The sequence below is a fragment of the Passer domesticus genome, chromosome 23, assembly GCF_036417665.1.
Source record: "Passer domesticus isolate bPasDom1 chromosome 23, bPasDom1.hap1, whole genome shotgun sequence".
Lineage (NCBI taxonomy): Eukaryota > Metazoa > Chordata > Aves > Passeriformes > Passeridae > Passer > Passer domesticus.
The window spans coordinates 1,556,873-1,577,461 of NC_087496.1; the positions used below are offsets into that span (position 1 = coordinate 1,556,873).

The 20,589-nt window shown below is 55.3% G+C and overlaps 1 protein-coding gene across 3 annotated transcripts in view; it reads left to right on the plus strand.

Annotated features, from left to right (window-relative positions):
* Positions 1-20,589, plus strand: part of ETS1 (ETS proto-oncogene 1, transcription factor) — a 77,906-nt gene that overhangs the window by 18,446 nt on the left and 38,871 nt on the right. Inside the window, exon 1 of one of the 3 annotated variants that reach the window (XM_064397644.1) lies at positions 11,586-11,881. The exons of the other annotated variants lie outside the window; for them this stretch is intronic. Within the exon in view, the coding sequence (XP_064253714.1) occupies positions 11,812-11,881 (70 nt within the window). The 5' untranslated portion in view covers positions 11,586-11,811. Of the gene's footprint in view, positions 1-11,585; positions 11,882-20,589 lie in introns of those variants that run through there. 3 annotated transcript variants of the gene reach the window in all.

Below are 20,589 nucleotides of genomic sequence, written 5' to 3' on the forward strand. Positions count from 1 at the left end.
CAACACAGAGACACTTCCAGGAGGATGGGATTGTCCTGTGCCCCAGCACAGCTCTGGGAGCTTGTCCAGGCTGGAGAGGGGAAGAGCAGGAGGAAGTGCCAGGCTTAGACAAGCAGGAGAGCATTTGGAGGGATATTCCTTGCAAGCCCTGTAAGGGATTGCATTTCTCTGCTCTCCTCCTAAAATGAGACAGAAATCAGCCCGAGCTGCCCCTGCTGCCAGCTGGGAATGGAAATGATTCCTCCTTTTCCAAGCAGAGCCAGGGTTGAGCTTTCCAAAGGAGCTCTCTGCACCTCCTTTTCCAGATCCTGCTGTATGCCTGTGATGTTTCTCACCTTACCTGGAGCCTCTGGGGAAATACGGGGTCCCTGATCTCTTGCTGCTCTCCCAGACCCCTCTTCATCCCAGCTTTGCAGCAATGAGCTGTTGGACTGCAAGGATCCTACAGTGGAACCTCCTCTAGGGGTCATTCACCCAAGCTCCCAGTCGTGGTGACTCTTCCCAGCACCCATGGTCATGGAAACAGAGAAATGCCTTTCTCCCAGGTCTGTGTGATTCACTCTCCAGAATGGTTTGGGCTGGGGGCCCCTAAAACTCATCTTGTTCCCTGGTCAGGGACACCTTCCACTGCAGCAGGCTGCTCCTAGTCCTGTCCAGCCTGGCTTTTTATGGCAGAAGAGTTCTCAGGAATAATATCTAGGAGACCAGACTGATCTTACAGCTGGGGTTTGGAAGACCTTGGCTGTATCACTTACCAGAAAGTCTTTAGGCATCTAAACCCCTAAACTGCCTTCCCTTGGAGTGAGATCCCTAAATCCCTGCAGCCGCTCCTGTGAGCCCCTGCACAGCAGTTTCTCACGTTGGAGATGCAGATGATTAATTCAGTGCACATTTTATTGCCATACTTAATTCAGTGAGGTCAGCAGAGTGGCTGAGGGTCCCTGGAGAGCGGGGCTGTGCAAGTGCTTCAGATTACACACAAAAAGAGACGTCTGAAGTGAGCCTTGGCTGCTGCGTGGCCGGCCCTGGAGCTGCCTGCAGCCTCCCCAGCACGTGCTGGAGTTTCCCAGCCCTCCAGATGGACCTTCCCCCATGAGATTTGGGATCAATCGGCTTTGGAAAAGCTGCACTGGGCAATTGTTGGCTGTTTGACCAGGGCTGGAACGTGGTTCCTCTCTGTGCAGCTGGTCCTGGCAGGGATGGGCCCCTGTGGAAGCAGGCAGGGATAACGAGGCCCTGCGTGTGCTGGGATGATGGCTCCTCTGGGGGACAGTCATGGGACACTCCAAAGTGGCTTCAGGGAGGTGTGGGAACAGCTTGGCATGGAGGGTGGACTTTGCACAAGGGCTTATTTCCAGCTTTAGGCTCATGGAAGGAGCTTCTCCATGCCCTGGGAGCTAGCTGCCTGTGGAGACCTCTGATTCTCAAAGGTCAGACAGGGCTTCTCTTTTGATGTTTGTCCTTTCCCAGGATGGGAACAGGACAGGTTGGGATGCAAAGCCAGGATCTCCACAAATCCCTGTCAGGAGGATGGAGCCCAGTGGGGATGGGTCTTTTCTTGGGGGTGACAAGGGACTGGACAAGGGAAAACAGCCTCAAGTTGTGCCAAGGTCTGGTATTTAGGAAAAACTGAGAAAATTAACTGCTCCACCGAAGGGGAGGTTTGATTTCTAAGGAGATCCAGCCCAAATTCCTTCTCCTTAACTCAGCAGCAGTTCTTTTTCAGAAGTCAGGAATACCTTTCTCCCAGGTCTGTGTGATTCACTCACCACATCTGAGGTTCAAGTTGGGCCAGGGAGCTCTTGCTTGGTCAAACTGCTGTCAGTGCTGAGGTAGAAAAGGAAAAAAGGAAGAGATGTCCCAAGGGAGCCTGTTCATGGAAAAATTCTAATTTGGTCAGTTCCAGGCATCTTGCAGAAGAGTCTGTGCTTGGGAGATTTCAACCCAGTTTTCCAGACTCCAGAGACAGGACTAATTCTGGAAGGCAGTGATGGAAATAAAGCTGGCATCTCCTCCTGCCCTGGACCAGCTCCTCACCACCAACTCCCCTGAGGTATCTGTGACATCTCCAGAGTGACCAGAGCTGCTCTTCCTCTGCTTTGCATCCAGCCCCTGCCTGACCCCAGGAGAGCAGAGGCCTCGTGTGTCTGGCAGCTCTGGCTGTGTTTCCACCCAGGCAAACAGCCACTCTGTGGAAGCAGGAGCAGTAATCAGACTGACAGGATAATGAGGCAGCCCAGTAGCTTTGCTTTGCTGTGTCCTTGTGCCGAGTCCCAGGCTGGGTGTCAGCTCAGTCCCCATATCTTGAGAAAAAACCTCTCTTTTTTTTCCCTTTTCTCCTTGTTGCTGCCAAAACTGACAGATTGTTGGGCGGAAATCATCAATATTTTGTCAAAACCAAATCCAAATATTTCTAGCCAAACCTCAGCGTTTTCTGGTGCTGATGCACAAACAAATCTCCGTGGGAAATGCCAGCAGGGAAAGCAGATGGAGCAATGGGCTGCAGTGTTCTGCTGTCCTGGCTCTCTGCTTGGGATGTGTGGCTGAGGGGCTGCGAGGAGCAGGGTGGTTGAACCCAGGAGCTAAATTTGGGCTGCTCTGTGTTTATTCAGAGCACAGTGGTGTAAACAGCCGTGCTCTGCTGGCCTGCACGAGCAGCCTGGCTGGGCAGTTCATCCCACAGAGTCTGGAGTGCAGCAAGCACCGAAATTCCCTCCCTGCTTTCCAGGAGCAGGATGTGCTGCTCCACCCCAGCCACACTCCGAGCTCAGGGAATGATCTGGGAGCTTTCACCCACCTGCTGCTGCCTGGCTGCAATCACCCTGCCCTTCTCCCCCCACATCTGCCCCCAGCCCCTGCCTTTAGCACAGCCATAGTTCCACAGCCAACCCTCTTCCCAAATCCCTGCCCCAGGGCCTCACATCTCCAGTGGCACTGGATCATGGTGGGAGGACTTTCCCCTCCACAGCCACCTGAAGTCAGGGTTTTTGGGGCTCTCCCACGCCTGCCAAGAGCACCTCGCCCTCGCTGGCCATCGCTGCTGCTCCTCACTTCATTAGCACCAGGGATGTTTATAAATGGCAGGATAATATTTTTCATTTCCAGTTTGGGTTTCCAGGGCAGCCACTTTCTGAAGCACTTAGGAAGTTTAGAGAAGACGAGGTTATATAAACGGTTTTTCCCCCCTGGGCCCTTATTAATCAAGTGGCTGTGGAGCCATTCCCAGAGCTTTGGGATCGAGGGCACTGGCTGGGTGAGGGGAGGCAGCTTTTTCTTGGCTCCTGCCCTTTATTTGGGAGTTTGGGATGAATGGAGCTCTCAGACCTGCCTGTGGGGTTTGAAGCTGCTGGAGGGCTCAGGAAGCTGCTCCTGGGTTATGTTAAAGTGGCTTTGGGGCTGGACTCCTGTGTAGCCCCTTCTGGGCCTTCATGTGAGCCATGGCATCTCTTTTAATGATGTTTTTCCTGGCCCTATGGATGTATCCATGTAAAATTAGGTTATGTGGTGTAAAATCTTTGCATTTCCTGAGTGCAGGGCAAATATGATTTCAACAACAGCGTGCATCAAGTTGATCCCTGTGCTTTTGCAGTGAACCCCTATGGGTGTGCACATACACTGATTAATAATTCCCTGACGCATTCCTAAAGCTTCCCAGGAGCTTTTTCCTACCCAAGCTCCACCAGGAGCCACTCCCCAGGGTGGGTTTGAAATGCAGGAGCCAGCTTCGGTTGCCATTAGAACAAAACCAAGCTCTGCCTCCTCCTCCTCTGTGTCCTTCTCCCGCTGCCTCCTCTCCACAGGGGATGAGGAACGGGGATTTTCTGTTTGCCTTGGGTGGATGGATGGAGCTCTGTCTGCAGCAGCAGGTCCAGCTGCTTCCAGCCTGGAGCCACAGGTCCACAGGAAATCAGCTCATTAATCTGCTGCCTCACCTTCCCAGTCCTCCAGCCAGGCTCTCCCAGTGTGAAAATGATGATTGAAATAGCCAGAGGTGGGAAATGATGATTTAAAGGGGGTAAAAGGGATATTTGCAACTATTGCTGACTGGGGCCTTGACAGAAGGGAACTGAATTTCTTCCGGGTCTTGGGAGCGTGTGAGGAAAGGTGCTGAACATCTGGAGTGATTTAGGAGTTCTGGGCTCTTGTGCTGGAGCTCAGCCTGAGGAGCAGGGCTAGGATGGGGAGAAAATCCTGCTGTGGCTTTTGGCTGGAGCTGGTGTAGGTTGGGTGCTCAGAAGGTCCATGTCCACCTCCCCCAGGGATGGTTGTGGTGGCCCAGGACATTTCAGGCAGCCTTGGGGTGTTTGATGCATCATCTGAGTGGATTTTCTTCACTTCCCAGAACTCCTTTTCAGATTGGAAGGAAACTCCAAGCCCCAGAGGTTATTTTGCTTCATCTCACAGAACACAAATCAGCTTCCCAGCTTCCCTTTGGCCTCATCCTTATCCAAGGCCTTCCCCTCCCACAGAATCCTCCTCGAGGAGGTGAACTAACTGGGTGAAAAGAGCTCGTTAACAAATTACTTTTAATAGGCCTTTTTTTTTTCCATTTTGCAATTCCTTCCCATATTAAAAGTGCAAAAATAGAAAGTTTTAGCTCTGGTTGAATGACACAACATTTTCCTTGTTTGTTTTCTTTCCACTGCTTTAATCCAACAAGAAGTGTGGGAAAAGGAAAAAAACCCTACAACAAACTGCTCTGTATCAGCCAGGAACATATTTAGGAAAAATATTTGCATCTGATTTTTTCTTCCAGCCACCAGCAAAGCATGAAAAATAATAAATAAATCATCTGTTTTCACGGCTTTTGGCACAGGCAGCTGGGAGGTGGATAGGGAAGCAGAGTGTGCTGAGCCCTCCTGGATCCCAGGATCTCTGCTCAGCTTCCTGAAGATGGGAAGGGGGAATGGCTTCAGCCTGGAGCAGGGTGGGTTTGATGGGATGTTGGGAAGGAGTTAATCCCTGTGAGGGTGGGCAGGCCCTGGCATAAAGGAGCTGTGGCTGCCCCTGCATCCCTGGCAGTGTCCAAGGCCAGGCTGCACAGGGCTTGGAGCAGCTGGGACAGTGGAACCCGTGGCAGGGGTGGCACAGGATGAGGTTTAAGGTCCCTTAAAGCCCTGAAATCCGCGGTGCTGCCGCCCGTGGCTGTCCCGGGGTGACCGTGTCCCCTCGGGAGCCGCAGCTCCCTGCCCAGCATCTGTCTGTTCCCATTCACACCCGCAAGGATTTAGGACCTCGGCGAGCTAATCAGGAGACGCTCCCGGGGAGAGAGGCGTGTTATTTAATTAGCTGCACAATGGGCTGGCTGGGAGGCACGTGGTGGCTCTGATGGCAGGAGATAGATGTCCTTTTAGCCGGCCTAATTGTTGGGAAATAGCGGGGGCTTTGTTCAGCCCCAGCGTGGGCTCTGTGATCTCGCAGAGCCCAGGGGCTGCCCGCTTATAATTTTAGACAGATCTATTCAAGCCTGCCCTGCAGCGCGGGGCCGAACAAGCCGGGCATTGTTGTAGAGCCAGGAGCTGTGGCCAAGAAAACCACCCCGAAAAACCCAAACACGTGTAGGGAGGAATATTTCCCCGGCGTTATTCACTGCCAGGCCAGGTTGCCAAGCACGGACAATTGCAGGAGAGGAGGTTTCCAGCGCCGGGCGAGGGTTTTTCCTCTTTGAGCCGCATTGGCAGGCGGATCCCTCATCCCGGAGCGATGCTGGGGGTGGATCAGGCACAGCCTCTCTGAGGAGGGCAGCTCCAGGGCTGTGGTCTCATCCGGAATTTCCGTGCTCTGGGCACGATGTTAAGTGGGATAATCGTGCCCACCCCTGAATTATCTCTCTAGTGTGCACCTGTCACCTCATAGCCTCGGCAGGACCGCGGTTTGGGATGGAGGGACCTTCCTTGGTTGCTGGATCTTCTTTGGTTGTGCCTTCCAGGGTCCTGTGGAACAAGGGTTGGAAATCCCAGTTCTATCTCCTAAATCTCTCTCTGGACAGACCCCATCATGGCCCCAGCCCCTGAGCTTTTCCTTTGTGGCTGCTGAGCTCCCAGCTCCTTGGGAAGGGAGAAAGTGTCATTAAAAAAAGGGATGGAGACACAAAGGTGGAAATATTGGCCAGGAATTAAACTTCCATGACTTGAACCCCTCTGTCCTGGCCCTGATGTTAACCCGAGGGTCACTGCAGTCCTGGGATTTATCTTCCTGGGCTGATCACTTCCAGCGGCTGCCAGCATGGGATTGTCCTGGTGGCTGCCACTTCTCAGGCTGTGGATTCTACGCCAGAGCTTGGAGCTGGACTGACCTCCCTTGGGAGGTGCTGGTGTGTCTCTTGGACCTCGATAAAGTGAAACGTGGCTGTCCCTCGGTGTTTGGTGAAGCAGTGGGTGGTGTTTTGGTGGTGATGGGTGTTTGAAAGATGGAAAGGGCAGATAAGCATCAGCGATCACGGTCTGGCTGTCAGGAGACCATTTATGAGCAATGATTCCTTTGGCTCTCCTTTGTAATCCCTCCATGTATCCCAGGAAAGGGAATTTCAAGGGATCAATTCAGTAAGGAGAAACTGATCAATGCCAAGAGCGCGGCCACAAGCAGAGCTGTGCTGCTTAAACCTGAGCTGGCTGCTTTGCTTGTACTCTGAAGGAGAGAGATCTGAGGCCAGGAGATCTGAGCAAAGGCGAGAGAGGTGTCCTGCAGGTGGGATTTGATGTGTATTGGCTGCACGTGCTCGGTGTAATTGAGAATATCGGGAGTTCAACAGCAAAACCCTTCAGGATGTGTTTACCCAGAGCTTGGTGCTGTGAGTGAGGGGAGCGGGAAGATGTCCAGAGAGCAAACAGGGCTGCAGAGCAGCTTTCGGGGATTTTCCATCCAGCCCCTGCTTCCAGCAGGGACACGAGTGAGTGACAGCAGCCCTGCCAGCTGCGTGCCACCATTCCCATCGGGATGGCATTGCCGGAGCCCGGAGCAGCTCCTCAGCTGCGGGATCAGCGCCTCTGGGAAGGCAGGAGCGGGAGGCACTTGGAGATGCTCGGGCAGCCTGAGGCTCGCTCGGGGTCCCGGGCATGTGACAGGGCTGTGGCTGCCGCAGCCACGGGGCTCCGTGTGCCGAGCCCTGACCCCCGCTGGCCACAAAGCGGCTTTTGTGAGCCCTCCCCGCCGGGACTTAATGAGAGCAGGAGCCGCGGAGGCTCGGAGGCCGGGGACAGCCCCTGACAGGAGGGCATTGTGGCCGCGATGGCTCGGGGCTGGGCCGGCCGGGCTGGGGATCCCAGCGGGAGCACTGCCCTGCTTCTCCTGCCCCCAGCGCCCAGCCTGCGCGACTCTCCGTGCCCCCAGCCCCGCCGCGAGGGGACCCCAGGGGGGTACGGCCATCGTCTGGGGTATGGCCATCGTGTGGGGTACGGGCATCACCCGGGGTACGGCCATCGTGTGGGGTACAGCCATTATCTGGGGTATGGCCATCATCTGGGGTACGGCCATCACCTCCAGGACCCTGCGCTGGCTCCTGGGGCGGCCCGGCTCCTGCAGCCCACCCGGGGCACACTCAGAAGGTGCCACCAACCAGTTCTGCTTCCATGCCCGTGCCAAAAACGGGAGGCTGGAGTCAGCAGGGCTAACCCAGCCTCCTCTGACCAAAATACTCCAATACTTCCCAGCTATTACGGCGCTTGAAAGAATTTCTCGTATCATTTTAAATTCCAGGAAAGGTATCTCCCAGGGGAACGGTCGCGGCAGCTGCCTGCTCTTTCCTCTCATTGCACAGAGCCACCTCCACACCCAGGGCCACCTCCCTGCTCTTTCCTTTCTTGGAGTGGCGGCTGCTGCTCCTTCCAACAATGTCCCCGTTACGATAAATCCTTTCATGTCTCCGTTTCTCCCTGGAATTGGAATTGCAGGACAATTTTTTGTTTTGTTTTGGTTTGGTATTTTTTTCTTTTTTTTTTTTTTTCTTTTTCCTTTCCCCTTTGCTCCTGATTTTTGTCTCATGCCCTCTGGGTATTGTTTACTTGACAAAACATCAAACCCAATCTCTGACCGCTCGCGGTCATTAAAAATCCCATGGCAGTTTTGGGGAAGGCTCCAATTTGGCTAATTACGTTCTGCCATAAATATCCCCCTGCAGTTTTAATTGGATATGGTGTTATTCATTTCCTGACCATTACAGCTGGGTGGATGCTCCACGTTATTACGTGGCCGTTGTATTCACCCCATGTTTTGGTAGCAGCAGTCTCGGAAAAGCTCCCTCTCCAGACCAGAAGTTACACCTAATTCCTGCTGGAATGAGAATGGGGAAATGCGAGGGAAAGGAGAATCCGGCCCAGCTCCACAGCATCTGAAGGAGAGCCAGCAGCTGCCCTGGGCTGGGACAGGAGTGAATTTGGCCGTGGCCATCCCAGCCAGGAGAGAGGTCATGGAAGAGCCGTCCTCTCGTTCGGAAATCACAGCAAAGGCTCCGCTCTCCTAACACCTTTCCTCAGTGCTAAATGAATAAGAATTATTCTTGTTCTGTTAACCCAAGGTTCGTCAGCGGCCCTGGGAACAATGGGGCATTACTGCCCATCCTCTCTTTGTTCGCAGCAGTTGCAAACAGTGGGGCTGCGCTGCGGAGGGAGGGCAGATGGTTATCGCCCATCTTTGGGCTGCAGGGCCGCTCTCCAGCCCGGCATCCTCCCTCCCGGACGGAGCCTGAATGGATGTTCACGTTCCTAACGACACAGTGGAAAACGAGGCTGAGACTTGGATGGGCAAGAGGAAAGATTTTCCTAAAGCCTGTGAGCAGCAAATAGGAACCAGTTGCTGAGGCGAAGTCATGTTTGGCAGGTCTTGGACTCGGAATGGTCACATCCCAGCTGAAGAAACTAATCAATGGATTCCTTCCATGCCTTCTGCGAACACTGAGCCATTGAGCAGCTCAGCTGGAGCTCAGAGCCAGGCCTTTCATGTTGCAGCTCTGAAGTGAACACAAATTAAGGCGGCTGCTGGGATGGAGTTCGAAGGAGAGATTCAGCTGCCCTGGGAGGAAACCTCTGTCTGCAGCCACTCTCTTCTCTTCTTCCCCTTTGGGGATTTTTGCCCTGGTGTTACTTTTGGAAGCATTTCCAGTTTCCCTGTCTTTAGGGGTTGCCATGCATTGCACCAGCAAAACGGAACACAGGTTTGGGGAGGCACAAGGGGGTGAGGCACAGCTCAGAGCTCCTCTGCAGCCGTCCTGCACCAAGCTGGGCTCAGTGTCATCTGGGATCAGGGCTCAGCTGGGATGCCAGGAGGGTGTGGATGCCTCCTAATAAAAATGACACAAGCTGTGAGAAAGGTCTTTATTAGAGCCTCTGTCCTGGCCCAGAAGAGAAGGATCTCCAGTACAGGTGCCCTGGAGTTCAGCCAGTCCTGGAGGCTGTAACACTGCAGGAGCAGCTGAGCCAAAAGCATCACCCCAGGGGGGCAAGGCTAAGGCAGAGACACCTCAGGGCACCCGCTGCCTCCTCTTGCTGCATCTCAATCTGTGGCAGCTCCCTCCAGGGCCTCTCTGCCCAGGAGAGCCTTGTGCTGCCTGTCCCAGCCTGTGTTTGGGCAAGTCCCAGTGACCCCGGCGCGCCTCCTGCTCTGTTTCGGTCCGGGGCTTGTGGTTTGCTGCAGCCGCGCTCCGAGCGGGGCGAACGATCCACCCGGGGGTCATTTCCATACGGTTGGGACCGCAGGTGCTTTCGGATGGCTCCGTCCGCAGCTGCACGAACCGGCACCCCCAGCAGCCCCCTCCCCTCCCCTCCCCTCCCTGCCGCGGGATCCCAGCCCGGGAGCGCAGGAAGGGAAGGCAAGGGAAGGGCTGGGGGCTCTGATAACTGCATCAGGTTTCTCTGCCCAAGCCTGCTCTGGAGGGATCAGAGATCAGATAGAAAGGCAGCTGTTTCTCCTGAATCCCTTCTGATTTTCAACTAGAAACGTTCTGCTAAATCTCCTCTCTGTAGTTTCTTCCTTTAATCGTTGCTGTACAGGGAAGAAAGAAACCCAAACCCAGGGCAGGTGCAAGCACAGGATCCTGTCCCAGGAGGGACCGCATTTTATCCTTGCAGCAATCCTCTTTCCACCTTCGGATTTCCAGGTTCATTCCTGTGGTAGGTTTCAAACCACCGGCTGAGGTTTCCAGCCCTGTGCTCTGCCTGAGCTCAGGTTCTCCCGAGCCCTCGGGAACCAGTGGAGGGAGGGAGGTTTATAATCACAGCAAATCGCTGGTCCCACTCCACTGCTGCAGGAATAGGTTGTCCAGAACTGAGCTTGCAAGTAAATTGGAAACAAGATTGCCTGTAAAATCGGGAATGTAAAAACCCAGAGGCTGTCACTGGGTGAGGAAGCTGAACTTGGGGCTGGAGCTCCCTGCCCAGCTTTGCCAGCTTTCAGCTTCCTGCTGCTTGATCTGCCTGCCTTGGCAAAGCCGTGTGTGCAGCCAGAGCTGCCTCTCCTTGTCTGGCCCCGGCAACCTCGCAGCTTTTTTCAGTTGCACAAACTGCCCTGCTATAAATACACCGTGGTGGCTGACAAAGACCCGCTGCAGAAGCAAAATTATCGGAGCTGCAGCGTTTGCATCTGCAGCTCATCTTTCGGGGCCTCGGGAGGTTTCAGGGGTGTTTGCAAGTGGGACCCTTGTCCATCCTAAGGGCTGAGCAGTGACCGTGACCCCGGGCAGCTGCTCCTACAGGGCTGTGTTCACTTGAGCCCATCTTCGATGGGAGCAGCCTGATCTGTGCTGGAGTCGGAAGCTGTTAAAGACTTTCGGAGTGACAGAACCACAAGAGCTGGTTGCTAATGACTTTTTTTCTCCGTACCGGTAAGCTGACATCTGTGAGTCATACTCTCCTTCTGCTGTGCCGTTTGTGGTCTCAAGTTTGTGCTACCTAAATACAATCAAACAGATTTCATGTGAAAACCGATATTCTTCTGTTAACTCCATGCTGTGCTGGCATGACACTCATCTTGCATCTTCAAGATGCTTTTTATCCAGTCACTTCCCAACTCTTTAGCCTCCCACCTCTACCAGGCAGGCCAGGAGCAGCCACCCCTGGCTGTCACCCACCACAACACAATGTGCACTGCTGTGCCCTGGCTGTGCCCCTGCGTTTGGATGTGCCTGTGGGTGGGAGAGGATCAGCTGCTCCAGGCAGGATGATGGGAATGTGAAGGGGAGATGGAAATGTGAGGAGATGATGTGAGCATGGAGGGGTGATGGGAGCCGAAGGGGTGAGTGTGAAAGGCAGCGCTTCATGTCGAGACAGGCAGGATGAACACAACTGGCCCGCTTTCAAGAACCATCGGTTTCGGGCAGGGGCTCCAGAGCCAGCGTGCTCAAACTCTTATCCCGTCGTGTTTGGGGCCGGGCTGCGAGCAGAGGTCGGGGCGGAGGCGCCCTGGATGCTCTGTCCCCTCCGTCCCCGGACCCCCGCTCCCCCCGGCAGCGCCGGCTCCGCTCCCCGCAGCGCCGGGGGCCGGGGCCGCCTCCGGGGCGGGGCGGGGCGGGTCCCTCCGCCGCTGTCACCGCTCGGGGCCGGCCCAGCGCCCTCCCCTCGGCTCAGCCCGGCCGGGGCGGCGGCGGCGGGGACGGGCGAAGCGAGCGGAGCGGGGAGCGCAGCGCGGGCGGGAGCGGAGCGAGGGAGCGCGGAAGGAAGGAGGAGGAGGAGAAGCAGGAGGAGGACGAGAAGGAGGAAGAGCAGCGGGAGGAGGAGGAGGCAGCGCCGGCCGCGCTGCCCCGGGCGCCCCGCTCCGCGCTCGGCGGGGCTCAGCCGCCGCGCCCCGCTCCCGGCGCGACGCCCCCGCGGCGCTGCCCCAGCCATGAAGGCGGCGGTGGATCTCACCATCATCAAGACGGAGAAGGTGGACATCGAGCTCTTCCCGTCCCCCGGTGAGCACCGTGTCCCCTCCGCGCAGCCCCGTCCCCTTCTCCCGGCGAAGGCGGCGGCGGGAGAGCTTTGGCCGGGGGGGAGAGGCTGGAGCGCTGGGGCAGGGGTGGCCAGAGAGGTCGGTGTGGGGTTTTTTGGGGATGTCTTTCGGAAGGGAACACGGAGCGCACCCCAAGTCGCAGCGCAGCGGCGCCGCCCGGGTTCTGCCCGCTGCCGAAGGCGAATTGACTTTCCGAGCGCTTTTATGACTTTCCATCCCCCCCTACTCCTAAAATCCATCCCGCCGCCCCTCCAGCCTCCTTCCCTCGCGCTCCTGGCATCCTTGCCGGGATGTCGGGAAGCCCGTCCGGCGGGCAGGCAGGAGAGATGCGCTCTCTCCCATCCTTAGCTGAGATGTGCGTTCCCCCATCCCTGGCTGGAAATATCTTGTGTGGTCCAAGCACTCGTGGTATTTGGGAAACACAACTCCAGTGCTAAATACTCTGGATTTAGGGCGTTTAATCCAGGAAAACCCGCCGCTTTGATTTTTTTTCGCCCTTCTGGAGCTGGAGAAATGGGTGGAGAGAGGGTGCAGAGAGCAACACTTTACTGAAGGGAGGCGAGAAGGGGTTTTTGTATGTTGTAGCGGGTGAGTTCAGCTGCTGCTGGCTGTGGTTGCTGCTCCGAGCCGAGCCTGACCAGAATAAGGGCTGCTGTTCACACACTGGTGGCGTCTGGCTGCTCGCTGACCCCGGGCGCTCAGCTCCTCTCTGCCCTGCCCAGGCGAGGTAGAGGATGGAGCTTGGAGGACCCACAGGAAAAACAAAAAACAACCCTTTTTTTCTGCATTAAACGAATCCTGTTGCTTCATCTCTCCCTGCTGCAATTCCCACTGCGCCAAACTGGAAGTTTGCTGGGTTTTGTTCAGCACCGGTGCGGCGAAGAAAATCAAATTTAAGATTGAGTTGTACATTTCTCTGCCGGTTAGGAAGTTTCTAGGAAAGCCAGAAGGGAGGCACAGCTCCCGCAGGCATTGGGATTTTGGGCTGCATGTGGAAATAAAATGACAGCTGAATGCTGGAGCCGCACAGGGGTTGGTGCTTAGGCTTCAGTAGATGCTGGTGCAGCATCAGCTGGGCTGCAGAGAGCTCCAAAGGCAGCACCCACTGGTCCTCAGCCGTCCCTGGGCTCCGGAGGGTCTCTCCCTCGGCATCCCTCCTCCAGGCCTCAGGGAGCACCCTGTGCTGGTCAGAGGATGCCAGAGCTCCCTGCCCTGGCAGCACGGCTGAGCCTGGCTCCCGGGGTGGGCTGGGGAGCGCCAGGCTTCAAAATGCCCGAGGGATGCTAAGAATGCACCTACACAGCTGAAATGAGAGGCTGGAGGGGAGCTGAGGACCTGCTTGTGTCTATTTCCTAAAACTTTGGTGAAGACTCATTCCTCCCTTCAGTCCCCGAGGGCAGCCTGTTTGTTCGGAGGGGAGGAAAACGGGATAGGAATAAACACCTGAACCACCAGGGTGGGTGGGGTTTGCTTTTCACTCCAGAGTAAAGTATCCATTAAAATTTGTGCTCTCCTGGAGTGGGTGGGAGCTCTCACGGAGGCTCTGGGTGTCTGGAGCAGTGGAATTCCCTGGTGCCTGAAGGGAGGACTCGGAGTTTCATCCTGCCTTAAGTTCGTTTTCTTCTGTCCCGCAAAGCTCTTCTGCAGCTGATGTCAGCAAACAGCTCTTAGAGCTGCCCCAAAGTTGAAACTTGGGCAGGAAGAGCACTGAAAAACACAAACCCAAGAGGTAGAAAAGCGCTGCCCCCCCATCGGCCTCGGCTGCAGCCGCTCCTGTGCTGGTGGCTGCGCTCGCTGGGAGCCACAAAGGTCAGCGCTGTCAATTAGCTGGCTTAACCTCATTTCCCCTCCAACTCGGAGAGAGAAAAACTGCAGCTTTCTGGTTCGGTGGGATTGATGGAGAGGGAAGGAGTGTGGATGCTGCTGGGTTGTGTTCTGGGATCCAGCCAGGGGAGGAGGGAACATCACTTCTCTCTGCTCCTGGAGGGCTCATCTGCTCCCTGATGGTTCCTTCAGCCCTGAATCTGCCACCAAATGTTCCCATCGTCCTTAATTCCAAAACAGGCTAAGTTCCCACCGTCCTTAATTCCAAAATGGGCTGAGAAGGACTCCAGCCCCTTGTCCCTTCACAAAGCAGCGGTGCCCGTGTGATCCGGGGGTTTAACCTCGGGCAGGGAGGGCCCTGCAGCCAGAGGGTTTCAGCTCTGCAGGATGTTTGATGTGCCAGGTGCCTGATGTCCCGTGAAACTCTGTCCCCTCTCAGCCCCCAGACCAAACCCTGCTCCACCCCACACCTCTGCCTGCAAAACTCCGGGGAGATTTGTGGTGTCCAAAGGGTTTAAAAATAACCTGGAAGGGATGTGGAGCTCTAGAAAGCTTCCAAAGCCAAATCCTCCCCCCCACCCCGCTATTACCAGCAGGAATGTGTGAGTGAGATGAGCAGGGCAGAGCCAGAACCCCATGGGGTGGGTTCTCCTTCAGGACACAATTCTGTGTGCGTGGATATTCTCAGGAGGATGTGATGGAAGGGTGGTAACATCACTTGTGGTTGTACATACATGGCTGATCCACCAGTGGCTTGGTGGGACGATTTCTGAGACAGTAAAACCCCAAACCACACAAAATTCGACACCAAGGGAACTTCACCTGGGGGCTGACAAACGCTGCCCTCCACAAATCACTTTGTTTCCTGCAGCTCGGCCAAGCTACGTTTGCTGCCTGTGGGCAGAGTGGGAAGCAGCTCCAGCCCTGCTGGGAGCTGGGGGCTGCAACTGGGGCTCCCAGTGCTCATTTCTTGCTCAGGAAGCTGCAGATTTGCCTCCCCCGAGGTACCAGAGCAGGGCTGTAATGCCAGGTGTCTGTTCCTGGGCATCCCAGGTGGAGCAGGGATGCCAGACTCCCCATCCTGCATCCAGCCCTCCTTTCCTTGGAGGTGTGTTACGGGAGCAGGGGGGATTTGTTCCTGGAAAAAGGATTTGCTCCGTGCACACAGCACAGAAATCCGGGCTTTTTGGCTCTTCCCATGCCTACCCTGAGGACAGCTGGGACATGGACACGTTGTTTCCATTGGCCTGTGCGTGGGTGGCATCCCAGGGGTGTGTTTTTATCTGGCAAGAGCTTTTCCCTGTGTTTAGGATTTGGGACAGCATCAGTTAGGGCTGAAGCAAGATTTTCCCTTCCAACCCAAACCTCTGTAAGGTTCTGGTTCTCCTGCTGTGGTGGTGCAGGGTACAGGGAAGCTCATACACAGCTTCCATGCTGCTTTGGGATGCAGGACCTGCCTGGATCGTGCTTCTCCCCCTTCCCACAGCCAGGTCCGGCTTTGCTTTCGCTTTCAGCGCAGACAAATAAGGGAGTTCACATTTAAAGCGAGCCTGGCAAACGCAGAGCTCCTCCACAGAGCCTCGCCGCGGGCAAGTGGCAGAGAAAATCCCCCCTGTTCAGGTTTTAGGAGGGGATCCTTCATTCTGTCCTCTGCCTTGTGTAGGGAGGACAAGTTTGCAGCCAGCCCTGGCTCCGGGTCATGGATCGGGATCACAGCAGAATCAGCCCGACCAACGGGGGTCAGTTTGCTGAGCTGCTCGGGGTAAAAGTGCTCAGGGACTTGGGGCATTATTCTCATTATTCTCAAAAAGACGGGTTGGATCCTGCGTTATCCTCGCAGGGCTGAGCCCTCCTTCCAGCTGTGTCAGCTGCTGTGTGACTCAGTTTCCCTGCTGCCGACGGGCGCTGGCTCCTGCATGGCCGCGTTTTCTTTCCGTGCGGGGTAAAACACAGCAGAGAGCCCCAGCATTGCCCTCCCTGCTCTGGCACCTTCTCTGTCCCCCTGTGCCTCAGTGGCGCTGGGACAGCGCTCGCTCACCTGTCCTCCAGGGACGCACAGGATGCCAGAGCCCGGGGAAAGGAAAGCACGGATTGGTGTTCCCAGGGATGCAGGGAATCGCAGCCGCATCTTTTGGAATGCTTTGCTCTGCAGTGCAGCCGAGGTGAGAGCTGGGCTCGGCTGGGATGCTCTGTGTGGGCTGCAATGATCAGCAGCGAGGCTCAGGCTCAGCCGGGGAGGGCTCGGGGCCGCTCTCGCATTTTCGGTGCTGATTGCCTGCGGAGGAGGTGAGAACTCGGCTGAAGAAGAGCAATTACCTCTGTATGCGCTGACAAAATGCCCATTACTGTGGTATCCAGCCGGGATGCGGGAATGAGCGGTTCCCAGGAGGGGGGACTGGCTGCACTTGGCTGCCACCAGCTTCAAGTTTTTTAGTGTCAGCTTCCCACCAGAGCTCTGAAAAGGGGTGGAAGGAAGGCAGCTCACGGAGCTGTCCTTCAGGGACACATCCACCAAGGGCATCCCTGGTTTTTAACCTGGGTACGGGAGGGGAGATTTCCAGGGAACAGGAGCAAACCCGGTTCCTTTCACGTTTCCATCCCGAGCTCCCCAAAGCACGCACCAAGTGTGTAATTACAGTGTCGTTACATGAAGTGGCCCCTAATTTGCCATGTAATTACAGCGTGCCATGCTTTGATGGGCCTTACAGAATGCAGGGATAACACAGGCTCAGCTGGAATGCTGCACTCCGGCTCTCCAAAGGAGCTGCTGAGACATCCTAAGACTTCCTGCGCTCCCAAATCCAGAGCAGATTGCTGGCAGGCAGGCAGCGAGTGGCTGGGACTGTGGCACACTGAGATTAGCCACGGGATTATCACAGAATTCCAGAATGGTTTGGGTTGAAATCTTTAAAGATCTCACCTGGGAGACCTCCCACCAGCCCAGGTGGCTCCAAGCCCCGTCCAACCTGGCCTTGGACATCCAGGGATGGGGCAGCCCCAGCTTCTCTGGGAGCCAGCTCTGGCTGGAACTGCCGTGGCAATGATGGGAAAATGTGGAAATCCACAGTCACATTCCTCTGGAATGGATCCTGCTGTGTGAGGAGCTGGGGGCAGCTGGGTCAGGCCTAGGGGGGCACAGGTTGTCCCTTAGATTAAAGCCTCAGGTGGGTGTGAGTAGGACCAGACTCTCTGAATCCACCAGGGATGTGAGCTGGCAGAGCTGTCACCCTACATGGCTCTTGTCAGTTGTGGCACTGGGATTTTGGGGAAGAAGGGAACAAATCCAAGTAAATCTGTTCCAGATAAGGCAGGAGAGTCTTTTCCTTTTTGCGTGGCACCAGGTGAGGAAATGGCAGGATGTAGGACAGCAATGTCAGTGCTGTCCCTGATCCAAAGGATGCAGCTCTGGCAGCCTCCAGGCTGGCAGGTCTTGCTTGGTGGAGCACCTGTGCTGGGTAGGAGTGTGCCAGGATGCTGAGGAGGTGCACAAGGAGGGGATGATCTGCTGTATTTGAGCACTAAAATTCCCCTGGAGCCAGGGCCTGCTGTTCTTTGGGCCTGGGATCCTTGTGGGAACTGGGGTATTCCACAGGGGCAAGGCTGAGCTCTGACTCCCCAGTTTGCTTTTGGCTGGGAGTTCTGGTGGATTCCAGTGTCACTCCAGAGCTTCCTGGTGCAGCTCCAAGCCCCATCCCAGCAGGAGCCAGTGGCACAATCTGCAGCTGATCTGAGCAGCACAGCTGTCTCACAGCCAAAATTCAGGCCTGCAGCCCTTTTTTTGTAACCCCATGCCACAGTTATCCATCTCAGCTCTTTTGTTCCTCTTCCGTGACTAAGCTGCTTGCTGCCTGTGTTTCTTTTTTTTCCTTTCATTGTGTAGTTTATAATCTTCCAACGAGATACAGACAAAAATTTGTTTGCAGCGCTGGCCAAGAAGGCTCTTGTTTCCCTGGCACAGGGCCATGCTTACATCTCCAGTCAAAATACTGCTGGTTAAACAATAAATATTTATTGATTCTCCTACGAGCTCCTACATTTTTCCCAGGTGCAGTGGAATTTGAGGGGGGAAAGCACTCGAGTGCTGCCCATGGCAGAGCTGGGAGATGGCTCTGGAGATAGTGGGCCTGGAGGGGGATCTGCTCCTGCAGAGGTGACTTTGGAAAGCTGGGGTGGCTCCTGCTGCACAGCCCTGCAGAGCTGCTCTCATCTCCCCAGCTTTGGGGATTTGTGCCTGCAGGCTTCTGTGGCAGAGATGGGAAAATGTGGGAGTCTGCAGTGGCTTTATGTGCCTGAATATCTCCTGGAACAGGGGAGGGACAGCCTGGGGTGGATTGTTGGGGGCCAAGTGCACAGAGATGGCAAGAAAAGAAATAAATCCCTGAATCCCAGAATGGTTTGGGTTGGAAGGGACCTTAAAGCTCATCCAGTTCCACCCCTGCCATGGCAGGGACACCTCCCACTGGACCAGGTGTCTCAGGGCCCCATCCAGCCTGGCCTTGGGCACTGCCAGGGTGGTTTCAGTTTGTACTTGGGTGTGAGGGCTCAGCCTGGTGTCTCAGTGTCTCACCCAGCTCTGGAGCCTTTCTCAGGCTGCAAATGCTGCTGGCAGAGCCTGAGCCCTGCATGGCTGAGGGGGGAGGCAGAGCCCCCAGTGCTGTACTCAGAGCTGCTCTGAGGTGTTCCATCCTTTTCCTGAAGGGTGGCTGGCTCAGAGCAGCCCTGGATGGGTCAAGCCCTGCTCTCTCACTACCATCTCTTTCTGAACTGAAACTCTGCATTTTTGTGTTGAGGTTTTGGGGGTTGTTTCAGTCAACTGCCAAACATCCAAGCCCTGGTTTGTTCCTCTGTCCCAGCAACATCACCAGCTCACGGGAGCAATGCCCCCTGTGCAGGACCAGGCAGGTGACACGTTTTTCCCTGTCCCCTCCCCTGGCTGTGCTGACCTTGCACAGTTTCCTGGCTCTGCAGGCTGTGTCCTGCTCTGTGCAGGGCAGGTGGAGCCGGTGTTTGCAGGAAGGCAGGAAGCTGGTGCAGCACAGCCCCTCGGTCCCACATCTGGTTCCTGGAGCTTGTGGATAAATATAACCTGCCAGAGGAATATCACAAACACACCGAGAAACAGCAGCTTGCTTTCCCAGAGAGGAAAATCCCCTCTTTTCTGTGGCTCCCTCTGCTTTGGGAATGAGGATTGGAGTCATTGTGGCAGCCCTGGTTGTGGATTGGGATGTGCAAAATCACAGGGCTCTGTCTGGCTCTGAGCTGGGCTCTGAGGCTGGAATTCCCATTCATTCATCTCCCAGTTGCTGCTGGGCACAACAGCAAAACCTGCTCCAGCAATTCTCTGCTTTCCAGCTTTAAACCTTTCCTATGAAGCCAGAAGAGACAGAGCCCTCCAGCTCAGGTGGCTGGGGCAGGAACCCCGGGGTTATTTGGGCTGGAACAATGTCCTGGGAGGGAGTGCAGGGAGCACGACTCTGCTCTGGGCTGTAGCTGTGTGTAGGATATCTTCCCATTTAATCCCGTTCTGGGATGGCTGTGGGGCTGCCTCCTCACCCCAGCTGAGCATCCAGAGCTTGTTAATGAACAAAATGCATTTTCTTACACGGAGGGGATTCTAAATTGGCTCCACATGGGTTCTGTAGGTTGTCGCACTTTCCCGGAGGGTGATGGCATGAGCAGGAATGTGGGATTGATGAAAGAAGCCAGACACTGAGTCAAAAGCTCCCCCTCTCCCCTCGCCGTGCCCCCTCTCTCTCCCCCCACCTCATCTCAAATATTTGACGTGATTCCAAGGCATTCTTCTCATGGCTGGTGGGGAGTGCAGGAGAAGGCAGCCCAGGCACTGAGCTTTCCTTTAAAAGCTTATTTCTAAAGCTCTGGGGCCTTGCACCCCAAAAGATGTTGAGCAAAGGTTTGATGATACCTTATTTTTAGGGAAACTGAGGCACAGCACTCCCATTCTGCCGTGTCAGGGAAGTGGGAGCATCAGGGAGGTGGGAGCATCCTCAGCTGGGTGCTCCAGGTCTCCCTCTGCTTGCAGGATTCCCTCTCTCCATGCTCTTGTTCCACTGCCTAGCTCCTCCCTGCTCCTCCCAGCAGCAGGCAGGCCCTGACCACCCACCCCCCAGAATTCCCAGTTTGGGGGGGCTGGGAGTCTGGGGCAGGCTCAGCATCCCTCGGGAACCAAGAGTCAGGCACGGCAGGATGGGGCTCTCTGCCATCCCCCTGGGATGCTGCCTCTCCTGGCACGGCCTTTCAGGATAACCCTGCTCACTCAGGGAAGCTGCCACTGCCACCAGCAGAGCCCAAAAGCTGAGGCTGGACACTGGGCAGTGCTTTGGGGTTGTTTTCTGTTGTTTACTCCCCGTTGTCAGCACTTTTTATCACAATAATCAAACTGTGGCTTTTTGACCCACATGAAAGTTTTTTTCAGAGGTGCCTGCATGTGTTTGTGCAAAGCCACTGAATTTTGGTCACTGCTCTGAGAGCAGAAAAGGGGATTTTTATTTTCTTACCTTTTAGTTTTGAGCAATTGTTTACCGAAACCTGAACCCTCTGAAGAAACAACTTGCAAAAGCTGAGTAGTCCTGGCTTTTTCCACTGGAAAATTAAAAAAAGATGGAGTGGGACACGTGAAATTTGGGTCTTTTTTTCCCCCTTCTTTTTTTACCCATTATTGTTAGAAGCGGTTTGAAAATGCAATGCCAAGAGCTTTCTCTTTTCAAGTGCTCGAGGCAACTGCTCCATCCCTCAGCCTGCTCCATGAGGTCAGCAAACGCAATTCCTCCTGCTCTGCAGCTGGAAACGAGGAAAAACTCCTTTGCTCAAGCCCTGGCGTCAGCCCCG